Source organism: Camelina sativa, chromosome 14 (genome assembly GCF_030686135.1).
Source record: "Camelina sativa cultivar CO46 ecotype springtype chromosome 14, ASM3068613v1".
NCBI lineage: Eukaryota > Viridiplantae > Streptophyta > Magnoliopsida > Brassicales > Brassicaceae > Camelina > Camelina sativa.
Window position 1 is genome coordinate 14,305,762 of NC_141893.1, and position 22,448 is coordinate 14,328,209.

The 22,448-nt window shown below is 34.0% G+C and overlaps 3 protein-coding genes and 1 long non-coding RNA gene across 7 annotated transcripts; 3 read left to right on the top strand and 1 right to left on the bottom strand.

The window, feature by feature from the left end:
- Positions 1 to 5,688: 5,688 nt before the first annotated feature.
- LOC104741628 (uncharacterized) lies at positions 5,689 to 10,854 on the bottom strand. Of its 3 annotated transcripts, XM_087483716.1 has the most exons (7): positions 8,281 to 10,854; positions 8,002 to 8,134; positions 7,848 to 7,878; positions 6,584 to 6,698; positions 6,223 to 6,497; positions 6,025 to 6,111; positions 5,689 to 5,885 (listed from the first exon to the last, which is right to left on the bottom strand). In XM_087483716.1, exons 1-2 carry the CDS (start codon positions 10,734 to 10,736, stop codon positions 8,086 to 8,088), a joined length of 2,505 nt encoding a protein of 834 aa, XP_087339842.1. In that variant the 5' UTR covers positions 10,737 to 10,854; the 3' UTR covers positions 5,689 to 5,885; positions 6,025 to 6,111; positions 6,223 to 6,497; positions 6,584 to 6,698; positions 7,848 to 7,878; positions 8,002 to 8,085. The 3 variants fall into 3 exon arrangements, with proteins under 3 accessions (XP_087339842.1, XP_087339841.1, XP_087339840.1); XM_087483715.1 differs by having other exon boundaries at positions 6,223 to 7,878; XM_087483714.1 differs by having other exon boundaries at positions 6,223 to 6,698; positions 7,168 to 8,134.
- A 163-nt stretch (positions 10,855 to 11,017) lies between these two features.
- Positions 11,018 to 13,561, top strand: LOC104741629 (putative hydrolase C777.06c). The gene is made up of 10 exons (XM_087485875.1): positions 11,018 to 11,375; positions 11,659 to 11,794; positions 11,909 to 12,036; positions 12,128 to 12,275; positions 12,361 to 12,466; positions 12,556 to 12,614; positions 12,710 to 12,745; positions 12,818 to 12,927; positions 13,035 to 13,096; positions 13,193 to 13,561. The coding sequence occupies exons 1-9, from the start codon at positions 11,182 to 11,184 to the stop codon at positions 13,090 to 13,092; spliced, it is 975 nt and encodes a 324-aa protein (XP_087342001.1). The 5' UTR covers positions 11,018 to 11,181; the 3' UTR covers positions 13,093 to 13,096; positions 13,193 to 13,561.
- A 2,720-nt stretch (positions 13,562 to 16,281) lies between these two features.
- On the top strand, positions 16,282 to 19,312 carry LOC104743632 (uncharacterized). Its single transcript, XM_087483717.1, has 6 exons — positions 16,282 to 16,567; positions 16,913 to 17,108; positions 17,634 to 18,179; positions 18,277 to 18,694; positions 18,809 to 18,890; positions 18,996 to 19,312. The coding sequence occupies exons 1-6, from the start codon at positions 16,544 to 16,546 to the stop codon at positions 19,203 to 19,205; spliced, it is 1,476 nt and encodes a 491-aa protein (XP_087339843.1). The 5' UTR covers positions 16,282 to 16,543; the 3' UTR covers positions 19,206 to 19,312.
- A 1,107-nt stretch (positions 19,313 to 20,419) lies between these two features.
- On the top strand, positions 20,420 to 21,938 carry LOC104741630 (uncharacterized). Of its 2 annotated transcripts, none has more exons than XR_760348.3 (4): positions 20,420 to 20,710; positions 20,779 to 20,869; positions 20,941 to 20,972; positions 21,658 to 21,938. It is a non-coding gene; the product is annotated as an uncharacterized LOC104741630 (long non-coding RNA). The 2 variants fall into 2 exon arrangements; XR_015580608.1 differs by having other exon boundaries at positions 20,539 to 20,710; positions 20,794 to 20,869.
- The last annotated feature ends 510 nt before the right edge of the window (positions 21,939 to 22,448 follow it).

A 22,448-nucleotide genomic window follows, 5' to 3' on the forward strand; every position in this document is an offset into this window, starting at 1 on the left:
AAGGTTTCATTGAATTATCATCTTCTTTATATATATATTGGTATTGAATAATCTCAGGTCTTATCAAACATGAGATGATCAATTTCTTAAAAGTTCACAAATCTATGTATGTATATGCTGTTTCTTTTTGCACTTGTACAAGTATGTGTTCTTTCTTTATGTTTTATGTCTTTCTAAATAGAGGCAAATACTGTAAATCTATATATGTAATAAAGATTTTGACTTTTTTTTTTGCTATCTTTTTTTTTTGTTGTTGTTGTCACCAAATAGCATGTTACCCACTTGGAGTCCCTAGTCTCTCAGAAGACATGATTTAATGGTTTCCGGCCTTTTGTTGTATCATTATTTTCTAGCTTTTTTTATATAATAATTTTCAAAAAATTATATTCATTATTTAAGTTTTTAGTTATCTTTGGGTGATAGTGGTCCTAGTGGAGTGTAAAACCAAAAACAAATCTAATCTATTTAGATTAAAAAGTATATACATTTTCAAATATTTTACAATAAACTTATCAAATTTTAGACCCTACCTCATAAAATATCTAACTATGATATATTGATATTTATGAATCCGATATCGTCTTGCATTGTGATAACATTCCAACATGTCTCGCGTTTGCTAGTTGTATTCCTAAACTATAATTATATACTTACAAGATAAAATGTTAATGGATCAAGGAGATATTTTTTTTTTTTGGTAAAAGGATCAAGGATATATTATCTCCGGTTAGATATATATGTTTGAAATAAAATTAAACAAAGATAGTATATTGTTTTTCAAAAAACATCATATATAGATGCCGATATATGTTCAAGAAGAACTAAAACATGATCTTTTTATTTACATGTAATTGTAAAACATGATGAATGATGATGTCAAAATACAAAAAAAAAAAAACAATAAAGTTTGTGTTTCAAATCAAGTTCGACGAAGAAACACCATGTTCGATTAGTATTAGACAGTTTAACATGTCTAATTAATGACCGATATGATTGCATAAAATTTCTTGTAGTAAAACTATTGTTAAAACTTGTTCTCTTTTTGTAAATCATCTTATTAAAAAGCTTCAGCTTATGATAAGTGGGAGGACTAAAGATCACGTTTTTCAATTGTTGACAGGTCATCGATAAGATATAAGATATGTAAAACGTAAACCATTTAACTGATTTATAATTAGAGTCACTCCCGATGGATATTCCTATTATGTTAGGGAAATGATTATATATAAAACATTTTAATTCCATTTCGATATTAAAAAAAGAAGTGGGTGAAGGAATGACACATACCCTTTGGAGGGGGACAATGCATGCTATAATTTGATGTCAATAAACATTCTTCCCCACCAAAAAGGCCATACCCTTCTTACTTTCCAACACATGCTTATCATTATTCCCAAATTAATTAGAAAGAAAAAAGATCGTTAAACATTTTTTTTTAATTTTGATGTCCCCGAATGGACAGATCATTAATTGATCATCACATTATAAAAGTGGTTTTATATTATCTTATTTTGTAAGCAATTGTTTTTTGGCATTTCCGGCATACAAATAGGTTATCAATTCCATTAATGTTCACAAGTTTATAATAATCCCCTAAGATGAACTACTAATTAGCATGGGTTAAACTCAATCAACGTCAATGAATCAATACGCTAAGAGCATGTCCAACAGGGTTGCCGAAGTAGTGACTCTGATAGTAAATAATAATAAATATGAGAAAAAATAGACTAGAGAAAGAAAAACGTTTCTTACTTAAGAAATTTAAGAAACGTTGCTCAAGCACTTCCAAATCATCTATTAATTTATTTATTAAAAACAATAAAAATTATTTAATTAAAATATAAAAAATTTAATTGTTTTTTAGAATTGTTGGGCGTGATTACCAATAGAATTGTTCTTAAAGAGTTTTTACTATTCTTGACTAATCCCCTATATATTAATAGAGAAGCACAATCTAAAAAAATAGATGAGTCGCTGCCAGAGAGCTATGTGTACCTTTTAGCAAAATACCCTTAAATTTTTTATTTAATTAAATTAACATGTCATTATATTTAAAAAAAAAGAACAATTTACTGAATAATAATTAGATTTGTCATCATTTCTCACACAAATTTAAATATCACATATTAAAACTAATTAAATAATTACATACTATTTTAAGGCAAATTTAACTAAAATTTACTTACAAATATACAAGTCAATGTTTATATTGATTTTAATATTGATTTCTTAAAATCAATATAAGTAAAATATTCTAAAGGCTATAAAAACATATCAATTAATATAAAGTTAATAAAAATAAATAACACATAACTTATTAAACATATAACTTCTTAACAAAATCATATAAAAAATGTTATTTTTTATGTTAGTATTATTACAATTATAATTTAAATAACAAGCTTTCAACAGTTATTATAATTGATTATAAAAAGAAGTATATTACCCTTGAATTATCTCCAACTTATTAAAAGAAACTTAATTCCCAATAAATGTATTTATATATATTCATAAATAAATATAAAATGACAACAAATTAGGAGATATCATGATGTGTGATTATTAATATATATCTAAGTATGTAAACTAATTAATCTCAACATTTAGTATATTTATTCATTAAAAATAGAAATATTGATAACCGAATAGGAATATACGTTCTAATTGTACATTCATCTATGTGCTATTAAAAAAGAATGAAACAATAACACTTATCATTATAAATAAACTTAGTACCCAAAAAAAATCAAAATATCTTTAAAATGAGTGATTATTAGATTATGCAAAATTGTTATAGTTACTCGATTAACCATAAATATAAATTTGATTTTTAAAGCACACAAAAATATATATATATTGCCATAAATTGTAAAATTTTAGAAATATTTTCTTTACCACGTTCACATATTTCATGGGTGAAATGTATTCTTACATGAATACGTTGATTTTAGAATTTCACTAATTTTTTCATAATGGTTTTTTTGGTAATAATCCATCATTGAGAGAAAATATTAACAAACCGACTAACTCAAAAGAAATAGTCTAATCAAAAATATTAAATCAATAGATTAGATTATCTTTAGGAAATTTAGTTTAGAATTCGATTGTTACTAACATATAATAAAATTAAATAATTAAACTACTGAGTAATTAGTATATGTTGTTATGGTTACATAAGAAACATGCAAAATTGTTATGATTATAAAATAAAACATAAGAGATATGAATTTGATTTTAAACCACACAAAATACATGTTGCAATAAATAGTAACATCTATACTAGTATTTTTGCAGCAGTTTTTGCTCAAAAATGTTTTTCGGAAAGTTTTTACATTGAATGCTATTTAATGCTTATATTCATTGCCAAACAATTTTAGTTAAGTTTCTCTACTATCCTTATAACCAAACACAATAAAAATATTTTAAATATTCATATATATATAATGTTCTATAATTAATATAGATATTTAGAAGATTTATTCCAGATTAAAAAAAAACTATTCTCCTATCATCTCTTTTTGATTTTAAAATTTAAATGTAGTGAATCATCATATAATACATAAAGTTAATAAAAAAGGTGTATTTTTCTTGCATATATTGTGATTTGAATTTTTAAAAACAAACATATATTACTCAATTAGTATAAAAGTGTGTGTTCAACATACATATATAGTAAATTTACTGTATATAGTAAATTATAAAATTTTAAGAAGTTTATAATTTATAACTGATATATCTAAACTTAATAAAAAGTTTAAAATTATAAATATTTAAACATATTAAATTTTCAAAATTACACAAACGAGTTATATTACATGATGGGTTATATGACATTACAAGATTGAATTGATAATACTAAAAAATAAACTATCAGTAATATGATATTTCAATATGGGTTAAATCCTCATTTTAATGTTTTAACAACACCAATATAAAATATGTCGAATCAAACTGATTTAATTAAGATTGTAGTAAATAAAAATTATTGTGCGGTATACCACGGTTTACATATTAAATCACTAAAACTAACAAAAGAGTATATTAGCAAAATTAGTATTAAAATAATACATTAACAAAACAATTTTAAAAAAACTTACTCCCGCGGTGTATCGCGGGTCATAATCTAGTTTTATCAATATTTTATCTACCATAAAACCTCTTACACATTCAAATATTTCTCCGGTGAAACATATTTTTTACACGAAAAAACACAGTTTTAAATATATAAAAAAAAAAAAATTAGTTACATAATATGTTTGATACAAACATATATTAGTTTTAGGATTATAATTTTCTGTAAATCGATTTATCTCATTATCTGCTGGTTGTTACGTAGTTAATTGGTGTTAGAAAAAGATCTTTCCATTTTGGCTCGCAATTGAAACGGGCACTGTTGTGGAAACCGATGGATCAATTGATTTTGTTTGGGATCACAAATCTATTGAAAATCAATAAAGTAAATATACAAAAATGTGCACATCAAATCTCAGTTCCTAGCTATTTTCTGTTTGACTTCTTTAGATTTTTTCTATTCCATTTCTACTATAGTGAAAAAAACGATGCAGGTAATTTGTAAGAAACTCGTATTATTGTTGAATATACACATAATTTTTTTTTTTTTAAGTTGGCGTATTTAGGTAATTTTTTTATTTTTTGAAATATTATATTTATTAAACAACAAAATCAGTCATATACAAAAGTTGTAAAACAATACTCCTCTAACTCGGAACCACCTTTCGCAGAAGACCATGCATTTTTTAATTGCTTTTGGAAACCATTTTGGGAAGGAACAAAAACAACCAAAAAAAGGAACAAGCAAGTGATTTTAAAACATGTATCAGATTCAAAACCATGGTATGGAACATTACAGGTAAAAAATGCAGATCAGGTGGTCTTCAAGGGGGACAACTTTATCTTCTTTCTGAAAATATACGATATAATATACAAAAGCAATCATTTCTTATGGGATTTGCTCCCTTAAGATTCGAGCTTAGATCATTTCAACTAAAATAATAACAAAGTAATTAGATAAAAACTAAAAAAATAATCATGGATGTTTAGCTGTTACAACTTACAAAGCATGTGTCTGAGCTGTAATGCTTCCTTGCAGTTTTATCAACTTTTCAGGATGCTATGTTGCAAAGATGTTGTCCTCTTTAGTTATTATCTCATACATCAAATCTTTTCTACGATATGACTTTAGAGATCAAATCTCCTTTTTAAAAGGAATGAAAAATCTTGGTGGTCCATTTTACAAATAAGAAGTATCATCGTCTTTTGAAATCTACATTAGTCATTCGTATACTAAATTTGAAACACTTTTATAGCGCCAAAAGGGAATACATTTTCACCACATTGGGGCTTACTTCAGCAAGTTGCAGTGAATCCTCGTTCGACTAGCTTTCCGAACCACTATATATCATGTGCGGAGAGAAAGAATATGCTCGAATTCACAATCAAGGCTATGACACTGCTCCAACAACTCACTCGGCAAATAGACAAGCTCTCTACGGCGGCCAACAATGCCTCACCTGGAAGACCTTCCTCGTCAATGGTTTCAATGCACATAACTTCGTTACACTATGGTTCCACATATCCCAAGATAGTTCCTCAGTTCCCACAAAAGTGTATCAAGAGGAGGGGTAGGGGCAAAACCGAATTTACACAACAATTTGACTGCTACAGAGGTAATGAATGATCTTTGGGTGCAAACTGGAAGACAAACAAAGTAAACAGAACATGGGAGATGATTCAGCAAGCAAAAGCATAAGTGCCTTTGGATAATACCAAACACAAAATCCTCAAATACACAGTCCAGTTAAGGTCGAGCACAAAGAATGAATGGCCATAACCAATGAGCTTTCTCTTGACGTGTAATAAGCCTCCTGACAAAGTAATAAGCCGACGAGGAAAGCGATTGTTACCATAAGCAGACAAAATAGACTACAGTTAGATTTGACCTATGTCACTATTAAACCACAGCATTTGCAGAGATATTTATGTTGCTAATGGTGTTATACATACCCATGAGTTGAAGAGATGGGGCAGAAAGGACTCGTGGTGTTTTGTTGCAGAGTGTTTTGGCAATGCAAATCATAAGCAGAAATGAACCTAGACCACGCAAAACACATTGCATTTCCAGAGAGTGGTAAAAAGAAGGAAACTTTATACACAAATATTTATGTTTTGAGAAAAGACGGCTAAAGGAAATACACTACGTACCCATCAGTTCAGGGTCATGGATTCGTTGCGGGTGACTTCAATAATGCAAACGACCCATCTCAATAATGTGGCATTGCATTACATGGGAACGTAAAGAAGGATTCAACAATGTTGTTAATGAGTTAAGCAAAGTTAAACGATTGTTCGATTAAGGCTTCCAAGGCTAAAAATCCTTACCGCAGGACTCTCTTGATTAACCCAAAGTTTAATCATTTGTATTCAACCATTTTGCCAAAGCAAAGACTTCACAGGGTTCGGTTTCACTACATAAGATGCTAAAGACCTTACTAGTTGATGGTTCAGTCAGAGCCATCAAGTTTCTAGAAACTATTTTTATGTAAAAGTTGGAGACTTTCAGTACCTGTGCAGTGTACAGTAGTAATATAACAGTTCTCGCTCTGTCGGCATTTGCATGTAGCCAATAGAAATCCTTTTGAAGCTCCAGTAGAGATCCTTTGAAGCACCAGTAGCATTTACTGTCAAGTGTTGATGGAAATATCATAAATCCAAGGTCGAATCCTGTAGATAACTCAAGTCCTCCACTCAAAGACAACAACAGTTATAATCGCTGTCATATACTGTGGGACATACCATTTAAACATTACAAACAAAACAACAAATCACATCGCCAAAGATCAATTCAACATCTTTTCTAAAAATGAATTTCACTAGAGATTCTTGAAAGCAACACTTTCTTTTTAGCATGATTGTGTGTGGAATTATACGGTAACAAGTGAATGCGCAAGAGTAAGAAACAAGTTTCGCATAAGGGCTCTCTCAGCCTTTACATGGAAAAACAAACAGCAACACGCCAAAGTGGAAATTGCTCAATAAGTTTTTATAAAAAGCAACAGTTTAAAACCGTTAACTGGACAAGCAGAGCAGACATGACCCTTTTGTTTGCAGAATATAAAGTAACAGTCTACAACAAAAGCAGTAACTGACCCTTTACTTTCACTTTCCCAGCAACAGTTTCTAGTTTTGGCTTATTATCAGAATAAGCAGGCATTATCATGGAATTGTTGTTTGATAAGTACCTCCAACGTCACCAGGTTCACACGGAAGAAGAAAGTCACGACGAGTTAATTCCGCGTTGGTACAACAAACCAAAATTAACTAAAATACAATAAGAGAGAGTGTTTATGCAATAAGTAAGCTATCAGCTTCACTATACCCAAATACAGAAAATAATGGATATCTTTATTAATATAGCGACATGTATGATATACCCCCATCAAGGTTCAGTCATCTATCGTAATTCTAACCATATAATTCTGTCTGTCCCAAAAAGATTTCCTTTTTTCTTCTCATAATTGATAATATAAATAGCATATACCTTCAGAGAAAGTGAAAATTCTACATGTACAAAAATTCTTAGCGTTACAGTCCCTTCTCATTTGCATCAACAACTCTTTTCTATTTGCACCTTCTACCGTATTCTAATTATCAAGCAGCAACCAACAAAACATCATGGTCTATAATGAAATCACTTCCCAGAATAATCAAAATGATCAATAAACAGTGAGGTATACTGAACATCTAGTTTTGCTATAAAGTAAAATAAAACTTAGACAATTGTGGCCTTAATTAAAGTAAAACTTAAGAGGACAGAGACTTATCAGTACTTGATTGTATGGTGTCACTTTAATATGGTCCCTGCGGAAAGGAAAAATCATTTTACGTTCTTCCTTTCGAAAAGGTTATTTCTTAGTTTTGTCCAGTCATCAATAGTAATAATGAAAACAATGAGTAGAAGTATTGGGAATAACGGGTCGCTACCAGGAAAATGTGAAATAGAATAACTGGTTTCTGCTCAAACCAGTTTCCTCATGCCAAGAGCATCAAAGAAGAAATCCATCACTGCTAACCGAGTGAGAGCCTAGTTCCTTCGTTTTGGATCTGGAGGTTGTGACTAAGAAGCAAAATATACAACAGCATGTAGTTATTATTTCCAGCACCTGGACAGTTGTATTATCAAAATCGCTCTGCTTGAAGCATCAAATACTATCAAGAAGTTTGTTGTTACAAAAACTAAAGTAAATCAAGACAGGTATTTACTAGACCATTGACGGTTTTGAGGACTGGGGTGATATATGACCACGCTCAACCAAACGTAGCATCAGCTGATCTGCCTCCTCTACTTTATTGTCTCGAACCAGTCTTTTGCTAAGCTTCTCACATATCTTAACATCAGGTATCAGATTGCGGTTAAACATCCGACAGGCCACTTTATATGCTGACAGAGGCACACCTTTCTTAAGATAGCCTTCCATAAGTACGTAACATGTCTTAGCATCAGCTATTGAAGCTGTCCTCAGAACCTTTCCCAAAAGTTTGTCTGCCTCCTCGAGCTTTCCCAGACCACAAAGCTTCTCAATGACTTGATTATAAACCGTCCTGCATTTCTGCCTCAATATCATCTTCTCCAATATAGCCACAAGATCATCAACTTTTCCCATTTGGCAGTATCGATGGATGACAGTCCTGTATGTAACAGGGGTAGGATCTATACCTTTATGAAGCATCTTCTTCATAAGTTCCGTTGCTTCTGATATTCTACCTTTTTTTCCTAACGCATCAACTAAAGTAGTATATATAAAGACATCTGCGTGTTTGTTGATCAGGTATATGTCATCAAGCACTGAGAGAGCAGCATCTAGCTCATCTTTCTGACATAAACCATGAATCACTGTAGTGAAATTCACGACATTAATAGCACAACCCTTGTTCAGACACTCCTCCATGAATTTTCTGGCCTCGTGTGTTCTCCCATCCCGACAAAGGCTCTGGAGCAATAAGTTGATTTCAACTGGGCCAGGGAAAAAACCTTTTAGTACCATCTCTCTTACCACATCACAGGCCTCAGACAGTTTCCCTTCCCTTCGCAACCCATGCATAATTACGCTATAAGTAATGGAATTCGGACTCCACCAGTGCTCTTCGCTCATGTTCATCATTTCTCTTGCCTCTAATGATTTCCCTGTTCGGCACATCCCATTTAACAGAGCTGTGTATGACACAGTATTTGGTTTATGTCCATGTGTGTGCATAACCTGAAGAAGCTTTTTAGCTTTGTCGATCTCACCCAAACGACAGAAGCCATTGACAACTGTAGTATAAGTTACTACATCAGGTGGACAATGTCCTTTCGACAGCATTTCATTAATGAGATCTTTCGCCTCAGACATTCTTCCCTCTTTACACAATGCATGAACTATAGCACTATAACCCACCTTATCAATCCGAAAACCTTTTTCATCAGCATCGTTTAGAAACCAAAGAGCCTCATCTGCATGGTCATGTTTTGTGAGCATATGAATTAGAGTATTGTAAGTAACTTGGTCCGGCACCAAACCATGCTCTTTCGCCATCTTCTTCATCAAGTCCCTCACATCCACAATCCGTTTTTCTTTACAAAGATAGCCCATTATGGTATAGTAACTAACTTTGTCCGGCAAACATCCTTTACTAGGCATATCCTCTAGTAGTTCAATAGCCTCGTCAACTCGATGCAAGTCACAATAACCTCTGATCATACAATTATAAGTCACCACATTCGGCACTATACCAATAACTTGCATACGTTCTAGAAACCGTAAAGCTTTCTCCAACCTATTCGCTCTCAAAAAAACATCAATAGTTGTATTGCAAATTAACAAATCAGGTTCAACTCCAGCTCTCTGCATAAGAGTCAACACCTTCAACGCATCTCTCAGCTGACCTGCCCTACTATACGATACCATTACAAACGAAAACGCTGTAGGGCTTCGATATATACCTCTACGCTTCATCAGAACGAGAACTCTCCTAGCACCTTGACACAGTTTAGTCTTACTAAGAACATCAAGCATGGAGTAATACACCATGGGATCATGCCGATACCGCCATTGACGATCCGCCCAGTAGAAGAACTTAAGAGCAACCCGTTCATCGTCCTGTGAGCGTAAAACAGCGCAGACTTGTGATGGTTTAAGACTCCTCAGAAGATTCCTCATCTGGGCTTCATGCTTTGGGTTCCAAGATGACCTGAGACCAATCAATCTACCTATCTCTCTCACCAAAGGATGCCTAGATTCATCTTCTTCCACATCGAATCTACCATTTTCTTCTCGTGACTGAGGGACCTTCCTAACCGATTTCAGAACAGCGAGATCATCATCACGCTCTTCGCCACTTGTTCCACCATCTTCATCATTATCATCATCATCGTCTAGTTCTTCTTCATCTTCTCCCAATTCATCTATCTCATCAAACCTAGGGTTTCGAATCTCTCCGAATTCAGGTTCACCAACGCTCGTAGCATTCAAAGCTGATGACTTTACGAAACCCAATTGCCTCAACTCTCCTAAATGTTCATCTTCTCGATAAGAAACTCCTCCTATCTCCGGAACACGATTAAAGACAGGATCTTTCGATGAAGTTGTCGAGAAAGATGCATCATCGTTAGAGATTGAGCAAGGTAAACATCGAATTAAGGGTCTACGAAGAATCCGATTAACCCTTAAGTTCAACATCAATCAAAACAAGAAGCTTCTTCCACTAATTAAGCTACTCAAGTCTCTCAAGGTAACACAAAAGCTCTCTCCGTTCTTTTAACTCGAACTGAGAAATGCTTAAAGAGCAAATCAACGGAACCATGCCAATTTTGAAATCAGAAAGGGGGTGACGAAGCTCTGGAAAGAAACTACAAGTCGAAAATCGAAAAATAAATTAAAAACGAGGGCCTTGAGGGAAAACCGTTAAGATTACGCCACGTGTTGTACATAAATTAGACAAAAACCGTTGATATATATTTATGTATTTATTTATATATCAACTTTTTTTTTTTTTTTATTCTCTCGCCTTCCTCTTGTGTATACCCACTTTGCGTCGTCGACACCCTTGTGTTACCGTTTTTACAATCGACTCCTTTGCCGGAATATTCCACATATATATACATAGAGGATACTGACGTCTTCGATGATGGACGGTTCGATTCCGATGGAGAACGGCACCGTTTCCTCTGAACATGATGGATCGGCTCTTATATTCCTCGGAACGGGATGTTCGAGCGCGGTACCTAACGCAATGTGCTTGATCCAGCGATCTGATAGTCCCTGCTACGTTTGTTCCCAGTCGCTTTCGATCCCTCCTGAGCGAAATCCTAACTACAGGTACATTCTCGTCTCGCACTGATTTGGTTCTCTGGTGATATCAATGCGAGTTCTGAAAATTTTCGACTGTGGATTAATTTCAATTTCCGTAAGTTTGGGATCACTTAGTCTAGTTTTGGTGTTCCACTTTGATCCATGTGTTGAGTTGATCATATGAAGCCCTTTAAGATTTGATTAGATCCATCTTTTAGCTGAGTTTGCCAGTAGAGTGTTAGACTAGTTCTAGCTTGTTTTTTTTTTTTTTTCATTCTATAAGAAATCTTGTGGGTGGTTTTTTTGGCAGGGGGAATACTTCATTGCTCATTGATTATTGTCAAAGTGATGGAAAACATAAATACATTCAAATCGATGTTGGCAAGACTTTTAGGGAACAAGTCCTTCGTTGGTTTACTCTTCACAAGATTCCTCAAGTTGATTCTGTAAGTCTTCAGGAACTCGTTTTATTGCTCTGCATTCTTTCCTATTGAGATCTCCTTTTATCCGAGTTTTACTATCTGTATCTGAAGCTCTCATAATTTTTGCATGAATTGCAGATCATTTTGACTCATGAACATGCTGATGCAGTACTTGGCCTGGATGATATACGTTCTGTGCAACCATTTAGTCCTACGAATGATATTGAGCCTACTCCAATTTTTGTAAGCCAATACGCTATGGACAGGTAATAAACATAGTCATGGTCTTTGGAAATTTCAGTTTGACCTTTTAGGCTCTGAAGCTGTAGACAATCTCGTGCTTTTTTTTGAAAACAGCCTTGCTGTGAAGTTCCCGTATTTGGTTCAGAAGAAACTTAAAGAAGGCCAAGAAGTTAGGCGAGTAGCACAGCTAGATTGGAGAATAATTGAAGAAGATTGTGAGAAGCCATTTGTTGCTTCAGACTTATCATTCACGCCACTTCCAGTAAGTTTCTCAAATCCTACGAAGAAATAGTGAATCATGGCTCCCTGCTGATCTATGTGGAGACTCAATCGTATTAATGCCGCAGGTGATGCATGGAGAAGACTATGTATGTCTTGGTTTCCTTTTTGGTGAAAAATCAAGAGTGGCATATATATCTGATGTATCACGTTTTCCTCCAAACACCGAGCATGGTAAGTGTAACGAATTTGCTTTGTGCGGCTGCATTTTGATATACATGAAGAAGATGTTTCAGACTTCATTTGCCTTTGTTTTAACACAGTTATATCAAAATCTGGTGGTGGACAATTGGATCTCCTTATCTTGGATACATTATATAAGGTAACACAGATCATTGGTAATGCAATGAAGTTTGAATTTTTAAGTTCAGTGTGAGCTGATGTTTACACATCCTTTGTCATTAACTGTGATTGCAGACAGGATCCCACAACACGCACTTATGTTTTCCGCAGGTTAGCATAATTGAAAGCTAAGGTGTGGTTTTTCTTTTATGATTTATGTATGCTTACTTTTTTTTTTTGTAGACACTAGACACAATCAAAAGACTGTGTCCGAAAAGGGCTCTTCTAATCGGAATGACTCACGAGTTTGATCACCACAAGGACAACGAGTATCTTGAAGAATGGTCTAAAAGGTAATAAAACTATATTGAAAAACCCTTAATTACATAATCCATCTGACGAATCCATACCATAGAAAGAGAGAAGTAATCTTACTTGCTGCAATGTTTTGGTTTGTTAGGGAAGGGATTCCAGTAAAACTCGCTCACGATGGCTTGCGAGTGCCAATAGACCTTTAAAAAGGTAAAAATGATTACTTGGTCTTCCCATTAAGAAACTAAGAACATTAATATTGTCTTCTTATATTTTAACTGAGCTCTGGTTCTTGAATCTCTTTAGGCTTGATTATCTAAGTTACAAGATGAGGATGCTTGTGGGTCTTCTTGTCTTTAAGAAGATACAGAGAGGAAGAGGCAGACATGGAGAAGAAAGAAACGGTTTTGTTCAAGATGATGTATTTACTCACATGGCTTCATATCGGCATTATCACTAAAGATTTTTTTTCCCCAGATATACCTGTTATAATAAAAAGTAAAAACAGAGATTTTTTTTTTTTTTTTTCTTAACTAATTCACATCTTCAATTGTCTTTGATATTAGTGTACCGGTTTAGATAACCGAGTAATTTGTGTGCAATTAAACCAAAACCAAAGAGACTCTGTAACGGAATCTCATAAATTCATCATAACAGAAGCAACAAATTTTCTCATTCTTTGACCTCTGTCATCTTCTTGTCAATTTTAGGATCTAAGTAGTGTTTACGAAATCTCTCTCTGTATGTATATGTGAGGGTTAAGGTGGTGTTCGATAGTGAAATCCACGAGAATAATTTTAAAGTTGAGCACAGGTAGTATCCCGGTAGCTTTTTTCTATCTAACCATTAATTAATGTTGCTTTGAGCTGGCTCGTGGACCGAATGGTTTTATGAAACAAGTCTGGATCCCGGTCATTTCAAATGAAAATCTCATTGCCTTTGAATTTTCGAAGTAATATCGCCATTGCCATCCTCCTAAGCATTCAACAAAAGACTAATATGTTTTATGTAGTTACTAGAAGATCTACATTTATCTTTAGCCAAAATATATAGAAATCGTCGCTACTACTAGGTTTTCTAACTTTCTTGTTGCGATATATAGTTTGGAACTATGGAGCTTTTGTCTCCGGCCAAAGGTTCCACAAACATGATAATCAAAATTAAATTGGATCTATTTTTGTAGACCAAACAAGTTTCAATACGCTTGGCAAAATCTTTTTGGACCCAGGGGCAGCAGAGATGTTTTGTCACCATTTATATTTTCTACTATGATAGTCAAACCTCATGGTTTTGAACCTTTGGAAATGATCCTAATCTTCGAAATTTAATTCACGGCATTTGATCTGAAATGTATTATCAATGTGAAATGGACAAAATGTCAAAAGATGTGTGCGAGGAAATGTAGTAGAGTGGCTTTTTTGACTTATCTCATACACCGACCACCATAATCCAATTGACGCACCATTTCAATAAGCCCATTTGTGAAACGTCCAACTGGTATTGACGTATCCGTTTGTATATATTTATTTTGTTTTATAAGAATGTTTTCGTTGTTGACCAAGAATAAAGAGAGTACAAACACTTTTCGTTGTCAATTGAGAAAAAAATGTAAAAATTCAGCGACCCGTACATGTACATCACAATCATATCGACGTTGATTTCATGTAAACACAAAAAGATCTAAGTTGTTTATTTTTTGAGTATTTGAAAGAAGAAAGGATGTGGAATAATATGCCGGTGAAATTAGTCAAAGATGTTTCTTCAAGACTCTGGAAATAATACATAGACTCGTCAATATGAATCATTATTATATAATCAACTTTTCTTTTCTTTTGAAAACTTGATACACCACTTTTACAATGTTTAAAAGTTAATTAATATAGTATACACATATACGTAAGAAAAATAGGCTCACCAATGTGAAACAGTCCAAAATTAACAAGAAGTGAAATGAGTTTGAGAAACAGTAGTCAACAACGATATAAGTGAAAGACTGAAAGTGAAAAGTGAAAAATAAAAAAAGAAGTGAAAGTGAGAGAATTAATTAAGGTTGGTTATTGTAAGGTTTGATTTGAGGATAAGGTTTGCTTTAGTCCTTTTTGTGATGACAATAGAGTTCAACTATGTCAAATTCACATGATTAATAGCAGCGTGACATAATATTTCCGACATATATGTAGTTAATAATATTTTAGACCGAATTGAGAGAAAAGGGAAAAAAAACGAAAATTATGATTGATGAATAATCTCATATATTGTTGTAGAAAAGAGAAAACAAAAAAAAGTCTTAAAGTGAAAATAATGTCATATATATAGTGTACAAAAGCATGGCTTCTTAGGAAAAATTGGTTTTTAAAAAAAAAAAAAACTTTTTGAGGAAAACAAGGTTAGGCTAGAGGAATCTAGCTGTGAGCTCGAGCCTCGCAATACGTACACACACGCCTCGTCATTTTTTTTATACGATTCGTATGTTTTGAATATTATAATCCCATGAAACTATATAATACCGATTTGTGGTGTTATTTGATAAATCAGAGGAACTATATAGTCTTACGATTAAAGTAGAAGAAGGAGAGGGGTAGTCAACGGTCAAAGTGACAGAAGAAACGTAATGCCCTTAAGTGGAGAAAAAGTGTCAGTTTCGATTGTTTTACGTTTCAGTCAGTACTGATTTTTTTTTTCACATTTGCTTTGCGAATCTCTCTACAACACAACACAACTACTTCTTCGGTTCTTCTTTAAAACTAACCAAGAAAAAAAATCATTATGTATGAGGAAAATAAATACCATTTTATTACTATTCTGAACCAAATAGGCAAATATTGTATGGGATTCTGATTTTTTTATTTATAACTATTATTAGGTTAACAGTGAAAAAAGAACTGATTCTCAGAGTTCATTATGATGGGTATAAATAATAAATACACTTTTTTACTAGTGATCTATTTATAGACTCTTCAGATATCAGTGAATTTTATTAGTATCTTTATGAACTTTTCTTTTTGGCATGTATAATTCAAATTTTGTTCTCTTTTATTCCAAACTCTTTATCTCAAAAAGAATCAAAATGATTACCATGATAATGATTAGACTCGTTTTCTCTTTTTTTTTTTTTTTATAGCTCAAATTAAACTTTGTTAAAATACTCTAATTTCATCATATATCCAATTACTCTGTTATTTTTTTTTTTTTTCTCTATTTCAATGAATAAATATAGAAGTCGTTTTCCAAACTTAATTTGGATAGAAACAAGAAAAATTGTTGTATTCATGGAGGATAACAACACAAGAGAACAAAAAGTACTCAAAACCAAAAAAAAAACTGTTGATGTAATTAGGTGACGTGTCAAAATCAGAACGGTGATATGATGATGAAGCTAACAAATGTGGACCGGCGTGCACAGTCCCACCCTATTAGAGAAGTCGTATATAATTTACAAAATATATATTCGCCTTTTGTTCCAATCATTATCTAAAAAATTCCCAAAAACCTCTATTAGAGAAAAAAGGAACAAAGTTAAAACAAAACAAAATCTCATTTGTCTCTCTTCTTCTTCTTCTTCTTCTTCTTCTTCTTCTACTTCCTCTTGTTCTGCTTCTTCTTGTATCTGTAAATATATAGAGAGATAGTGAAGAAAAGATTTGGGCATTGGCAATAATGGATTACGAGAGGATAGAGAAGGTGCAGTTTTATTTTAAATCTATTTTTTTTCCGTTTTCTCTATCAAGTACAACATTTCTCTGGTTTTTGAATCTTGTTTGTACTTCTCTGTTTGTTTTTTGTCCTCATTATTACACTCTCTGCTTAAGATTTTAGGATCCATTTTATGTTACAGTGAGTTTCACTTCCACCTTTAACTTTCCTACTATTCAATTTCAGACATTTTTGTCCTTTCTAGTTTTGTTCTATCAGAAATTGTTTTTTTTGATTATTTGAACTATTGAATTTTCATGTTTAAGAAACAAAAAAAAAGAAATCAAGAAATTCAATAATTTTTTAAAGGTTTTTTATATATATAAATTGCAGAAGAGCATAATCTCGCCAACGAAGCTGCGAATGAAGCTAATGGGACCTCACAACAACAAGAAGAAAGAAGGATCCAAGTCCAACAGTAACTCTTCAAGAACATCTCCTTCTCGTCTTCAGATTTCAGATGACACCGAGTTCTCCAAGAACAGCTTGTTAGCTTCTCAATCTTATTCTGACGACGACGACAATAATGGTTTTTTCCCTTCTCTCTCTCTCTCTCCTCTTCCGTATCACAGTTTGATAATGTAATCAGCTTAAGTCTCTGGTCTTTACTCTGTTCTTTCGCTAAAGTGTGTGTTTTTTTTTCACCTGTTATTTTCGTCTATGTGCTATACGTTACAATTGGAGTCTTTAGCTCGATTTAACTCCGGAACTTGGGCTAAAAGTTTTTGACTTTGCTTTGTTCTGTTTTGGTCCTCAACACTTGGCTAAACCTTGTGTCTTTGTTCTGTTTTGGTCCTCAACACTTGGCTACAGCTTGTATTTTTGTTCTGTTTTGGTATAACACTTGGCTAAAGCTTGTGTCTTTTTGTTCTGTTTTGGTCCTCAACACTTTGCTTAAGCTTGTGTCTTTGTTCTGTTCTTGGATAAAGTTTGTGTCTTTGACCTCTTCTTTGTTTGGTCTCTCTGTTCTATATGAAGCCTTTTCATCGATTTAACTCCTGAATTTGGCTAAAAATTGTTTCTTTGCTCTGTTCTTGTTGTGTGTGACGTCTAGTGGCGGTTACAACTAGGGATGTCGAAGTAGCTAAACTTCCAGATGAGCCAGTTTTGGATCTAACCGAGTGCGATAATCAAGCGTCGAGACATCGTTCTGATGGTGCTGTGAAGGAAAACGATCAACCGAGACCGCAACAATACAGAAAAGGGGACATGAGTATGGCTTCTCACATGATGAGACCTCAAGAAGATGATAACCTTGATTATGACAGTAACGCTAGCTCTTCAAGCTTCGAGTTTCACCGAGCTCGTGGTGAGCGTTCGAATCAGAATCATGGCGCAAGAGCTTACCCTTCGAGACAAATGCCATCCAAATGGAATGATGCTGAGAAGTGGATAATGAGCAGGCAGAACATGGTGATGAGGAAGACCGGTCAAGGGAACCGGGTGCCCGTGAGAGTTGTGCCTGATAATGCAGGTTACGAGCATAACAAATCTAGGATGGATTCGTGCCACTATGGAGGAAACTCGTTGATCGATCAATCTACACAAAGCAATGATCTTGTGGATACAACAAAGGTTCCATCACATGATAACACAACAGGTAAAACAAAGGTGACTAACTTTTTTTGGCGAAATTGTTTGATTCTTGAAGATGACCACGGAGCTTGACAAGATAAGTATTTTAATGTGTTGTGAAGGTGGTCTCGCGATTCGTTCTGTATGTATGAGAGATATGGGAACCGATATGACGCCAATACCGAGTCAAGAACCTTCAAGATCTGTCACACCAGTTGATGCAACAACTCCTCTCCGAAGCCCGACCTCATCTCTCCCTTCTACCCCTAGAGGTGGCCAACAACAGGACTCTTCTATGTCGCAAGACCAGTCGAAAAACACAAGAAGAGAACTATCTGAGGAGGAAGAGAAAGCAAAGACGAGGAGAGAGATTGTAGCTCTTGGAGTTCAGCTAGGGAAGATGAACATTGCGGCTTGGGCAAGTAAAGAAGAAGAGGAGAACAATAAAAAAAATGAAGATGCAGAGAAAGCACAGAAGATTGAGTTTGAAAAACGAGCTACTGCATGGGAAGAAGCAGAGAAGTCCAAACACAATGCAAGGTGTGTGTGTGCTCCTATGACCTAAACAAAATTGTTTACTTGGTCAGTGAAGAATCATAGAGTAAAAGACTTAAAATGTGTTATACTTTTCTTTTTGAAACTCAAAATGTTTAGGTATAAGCGTGAGGAAATCAGAATCCAAGCTTGGGAAAGTCAGGAGAAAGCCAAACTCGAAGCAGAAATGCGACGTATTGAGGTATGTAAGGCGTTTTCTGATCAAAATTCTTATTTCCTTTGAAACTTTTGATTGGTCTCTCACACCAAATTCATTTCTAAAGCTTACATAAACTTCTGTTGGTAGGCTAAAGTTGAGCAGATGAAAGCTGAAGCTGAAGCAAAGATAGTGAAAAAAATTGCGATGGCTAAGCAAAGGTCAGAAGAGAAACGGGCTTTGGCGGAAGCTAGAAAAGTCCGTGATGCTGAAAAGGCAGTAGCTGAAGCCCAATATATCCGGGAAACTGGTCGAATACCGGGTTCCGGTTACAAGATATGTTGTGGTTGGTTCTCATGAGGCACTAGATTGAGTTTTTGGTCTTTGAGTAAACCAAGATTGGACTCTCAGATCCCCTTTGTGTAATATATAAATGGAATGCATTTTTATGTTGCATAGATTCAAAAGAGAATGCCAAAGATTGTGCCTTAGGTTAGGGCTTCCTCTTGCCTTAAGGAGCAAGTTAACCAGAACTGACAAAAAAAATCCAAGAACTGAAAACCAAATTGCTAGAGACACACTCTTTGGCGTTATAGGTTTTGCTTGTTGATAGATTAGCCTCTAAAGACTCAAAACAAAATTGAAACGGTTCACTTACAAACCGGACAGCAAATGTAGGTTGTAGAGGCCCTCTTTGGTTACACTGATACATTTGGGCTTTGACCTATGGACTTAATGTTTAAGATGAGTACAACTGTTGACACAAAAAGTTTCTTTGTGATAGAAAGTTCTGAAATGTTTTCTTTTTGTATGATTCCAGAGGCAGATCTAAAAATCTTCTCTTCAAGTATAGAAGTAGGAAGGACGGATTTAGTCACAATATATGAATTAACAATAGAAAACAGAAATAACGCCTTATGGGATATGCAGCCTAGCTAGTTGTTATATCATCATTCGAGTTCAAAGTCAGATTGTATATATAGTCTACAAAAATATTACTATATACGTCATGTATCTATGTTTATAAATCCATATCCCGTTGCACGCCGGCCCCTGTTTACTTTGTAACAAAATGAGCCATTTGCCTCATATTCCAAAGACTATTGATTTTTAAATCTCTAATCAAGAAAATAGTCTTATTGATACCTTAGAATTTCAAGTTGTTGTCTTCTTCTGCCATGAACTATTTTTATTATTCTTCCTCTCCAACTAAAAGTTGTAAGAGATGTTTGGTCAAAATGCTAGATAGTTGAATGTTGAAGTCTCTTTTAAAAGCATGGAAGATTGAATGTTAAACTATGTCACAACAAGTGAGGTTGGATAACTTGGCTATCATATAATAGAAATGAATCTGGTTAGAAAACTCTCATATGAAAGTTTGGAAAGATTTTGTAGAAAAATATCGAAAGTATGCTTACAAATCTGGTTATCTCAACGAGTTAGACTTTATCTATCATTTTTTTCTCAAATTTAATATTTCGTATGATGACTGAAACTAAATCATAATCATCGTTAAAATATATTTATACAATATACTCACTTTGTTTTAACTCGCTTCATTAGAAACATGGGTTAATTACGAGATCGGCATTTATTCTCATGGGTATTGTTCAATACAGATTTTCTTTCCTTGCTTCCAGATTTAGGCCTTTTTTAGACGATGAAAAGACAATATTGCCCCTTCTCACATCACACAATTGATCGTCTCTTTCTCTCGACACAACTCTGGTTTCTCACTTTGTCGACTCAGCCATAGAAAAGAGCCAATGATCTAATAATCTTCTCCCTCCAACTACACACAACCATGATCCCTCCCCAAACGAATTAGCTCTTCAAAAAGCCAATAAAGAGAAGCTTATGGAGAAGTAAGTTTCAATTTCTAGGGTTTTTAATTTTCCTGAAATTTAATTTCTCCTTTTTAATTGGGATTTAGAGATGGACAATGTAGAAGAGAAAGAGAGTTTCAAATTCTCAGGTTCGTTGTGGGTCAGCAAACTTACACTTCATGTCTCTCTAATTCAAAGGTAAAAAGATCCCAATTTTTTTACATTTTTTAACAGCGCTTCACCATCTTCATCGCTTCTCTGTATCGCAGGAAGCCTTCTGAGAATCGCCAGAATTTGAGAGGTATGTGTGCTCTATTTCTATGTCATCTTTGCCTGGGTTGTGATTTTTTCCGTACTAGATAAACGAATCTAATGGGTTTAAGCATTGTTAGTCATGTTCTTTACAATATGTATGTTTCATTTGGTGTTTGGGTTCCTCAGTTGTAGTTCCTTAGGGTTTAGTGCTCCTTAATTAAGAGTGTGTTTAATTTGTTTCTTAGGTTCCTTTGGTAGTCATGTCCTTTACAATATGTGTGTTTCATTTGGTGTTTGGGTTCCTCAGTTGTAGTTCCTTAGGGTTTAGTGTTCCTTAATTAAGAGTGTGGTTAATTTGTTTCTTGGGTTCCCTCGGTAATAGTTCTTAGGGTATAGTTTTCCTTCATATATGGTTGTTTGATTTGTCCTTGGGTTCCGTTAGTTACAGTCCATAGGTTATAGTTTTTCCTTAATACATGTGTTGTCCTCTTTTGATTTCCTTTCTCTCTTTGGTTTACTCTTCTTATTTAGTTGACTTTGGATCCCACTAATTTCATAGAAACTATAAACAAGCACATCTTCATTGTCATTAACTTCTACACCTCATGATTTTGAAATACTGGCTTTTGTAATCATGAGTTTTTTGCACCAAGATGTTCCATTTAACTTTATTCTGTAAGTATTTGATCTTCATCTCTGTCACTTGGTCATCTATATTTGTTCTTCTTCAGGTGTCAAAACTGCAAGGAGCTTGTTCATAAGGTAAGTTGGCTTTCACATCATGTGTGGCATCAATATGATGGTTGCAAAGGCAGAGACGTTCTGGAAGAAGTAGCAACTTCAGACTATCTTAACCCCTATTTCCCCATGTCAATGCTTCTTCTTCTACTTTTCTTAAAACATGAAACAATATGTAAACTTCTTCTTCTACTGTGTTGGGGAAACACGAAACAATATGTAAACTTATTCTCGCTCTCAGATTCAATCAAATAAATTTGAGGTTATCATTGAAGCAAAGCTCCATGCCTCCATCAATGGCTTCTCTGAAAAAATTTAAGAGTTATCAGAACAAGACTTTAACTCTTTAACCTTAAACATAACATAACCAAACCTTTAACTCTTTAACAGAACAAAATCATTTGATTCTATAATCTTAAAAAGCATTAGTAACGAGATTGTTAAATATATGAAGGAATGATCATGGTGCTTTACCTCATGTTCATAACTGACAAAGACTTTTGTTCAGATTCTTCTACTGTGCAGTTTTTTTTATTTATCATTGTCCACAGAAACAAATAGAGATCCTCATATATATCCTCACCAATCCCTAACTAAACAACATCTTCAGTTAGCAGCTGACGAAATCTAGTGCATCTGAAGAAATCATTGGAGCAGTGATGGAACGACAAGTCAGTGGAGGCTTTCGCAGCTGAAGAAATCCAGTACATCACGACCAAGGGTAGAACCGTCTTTCTGCTTACCCTAAAATGCCTAAAACCGAGAGTACGGGAAGAAATGCTCA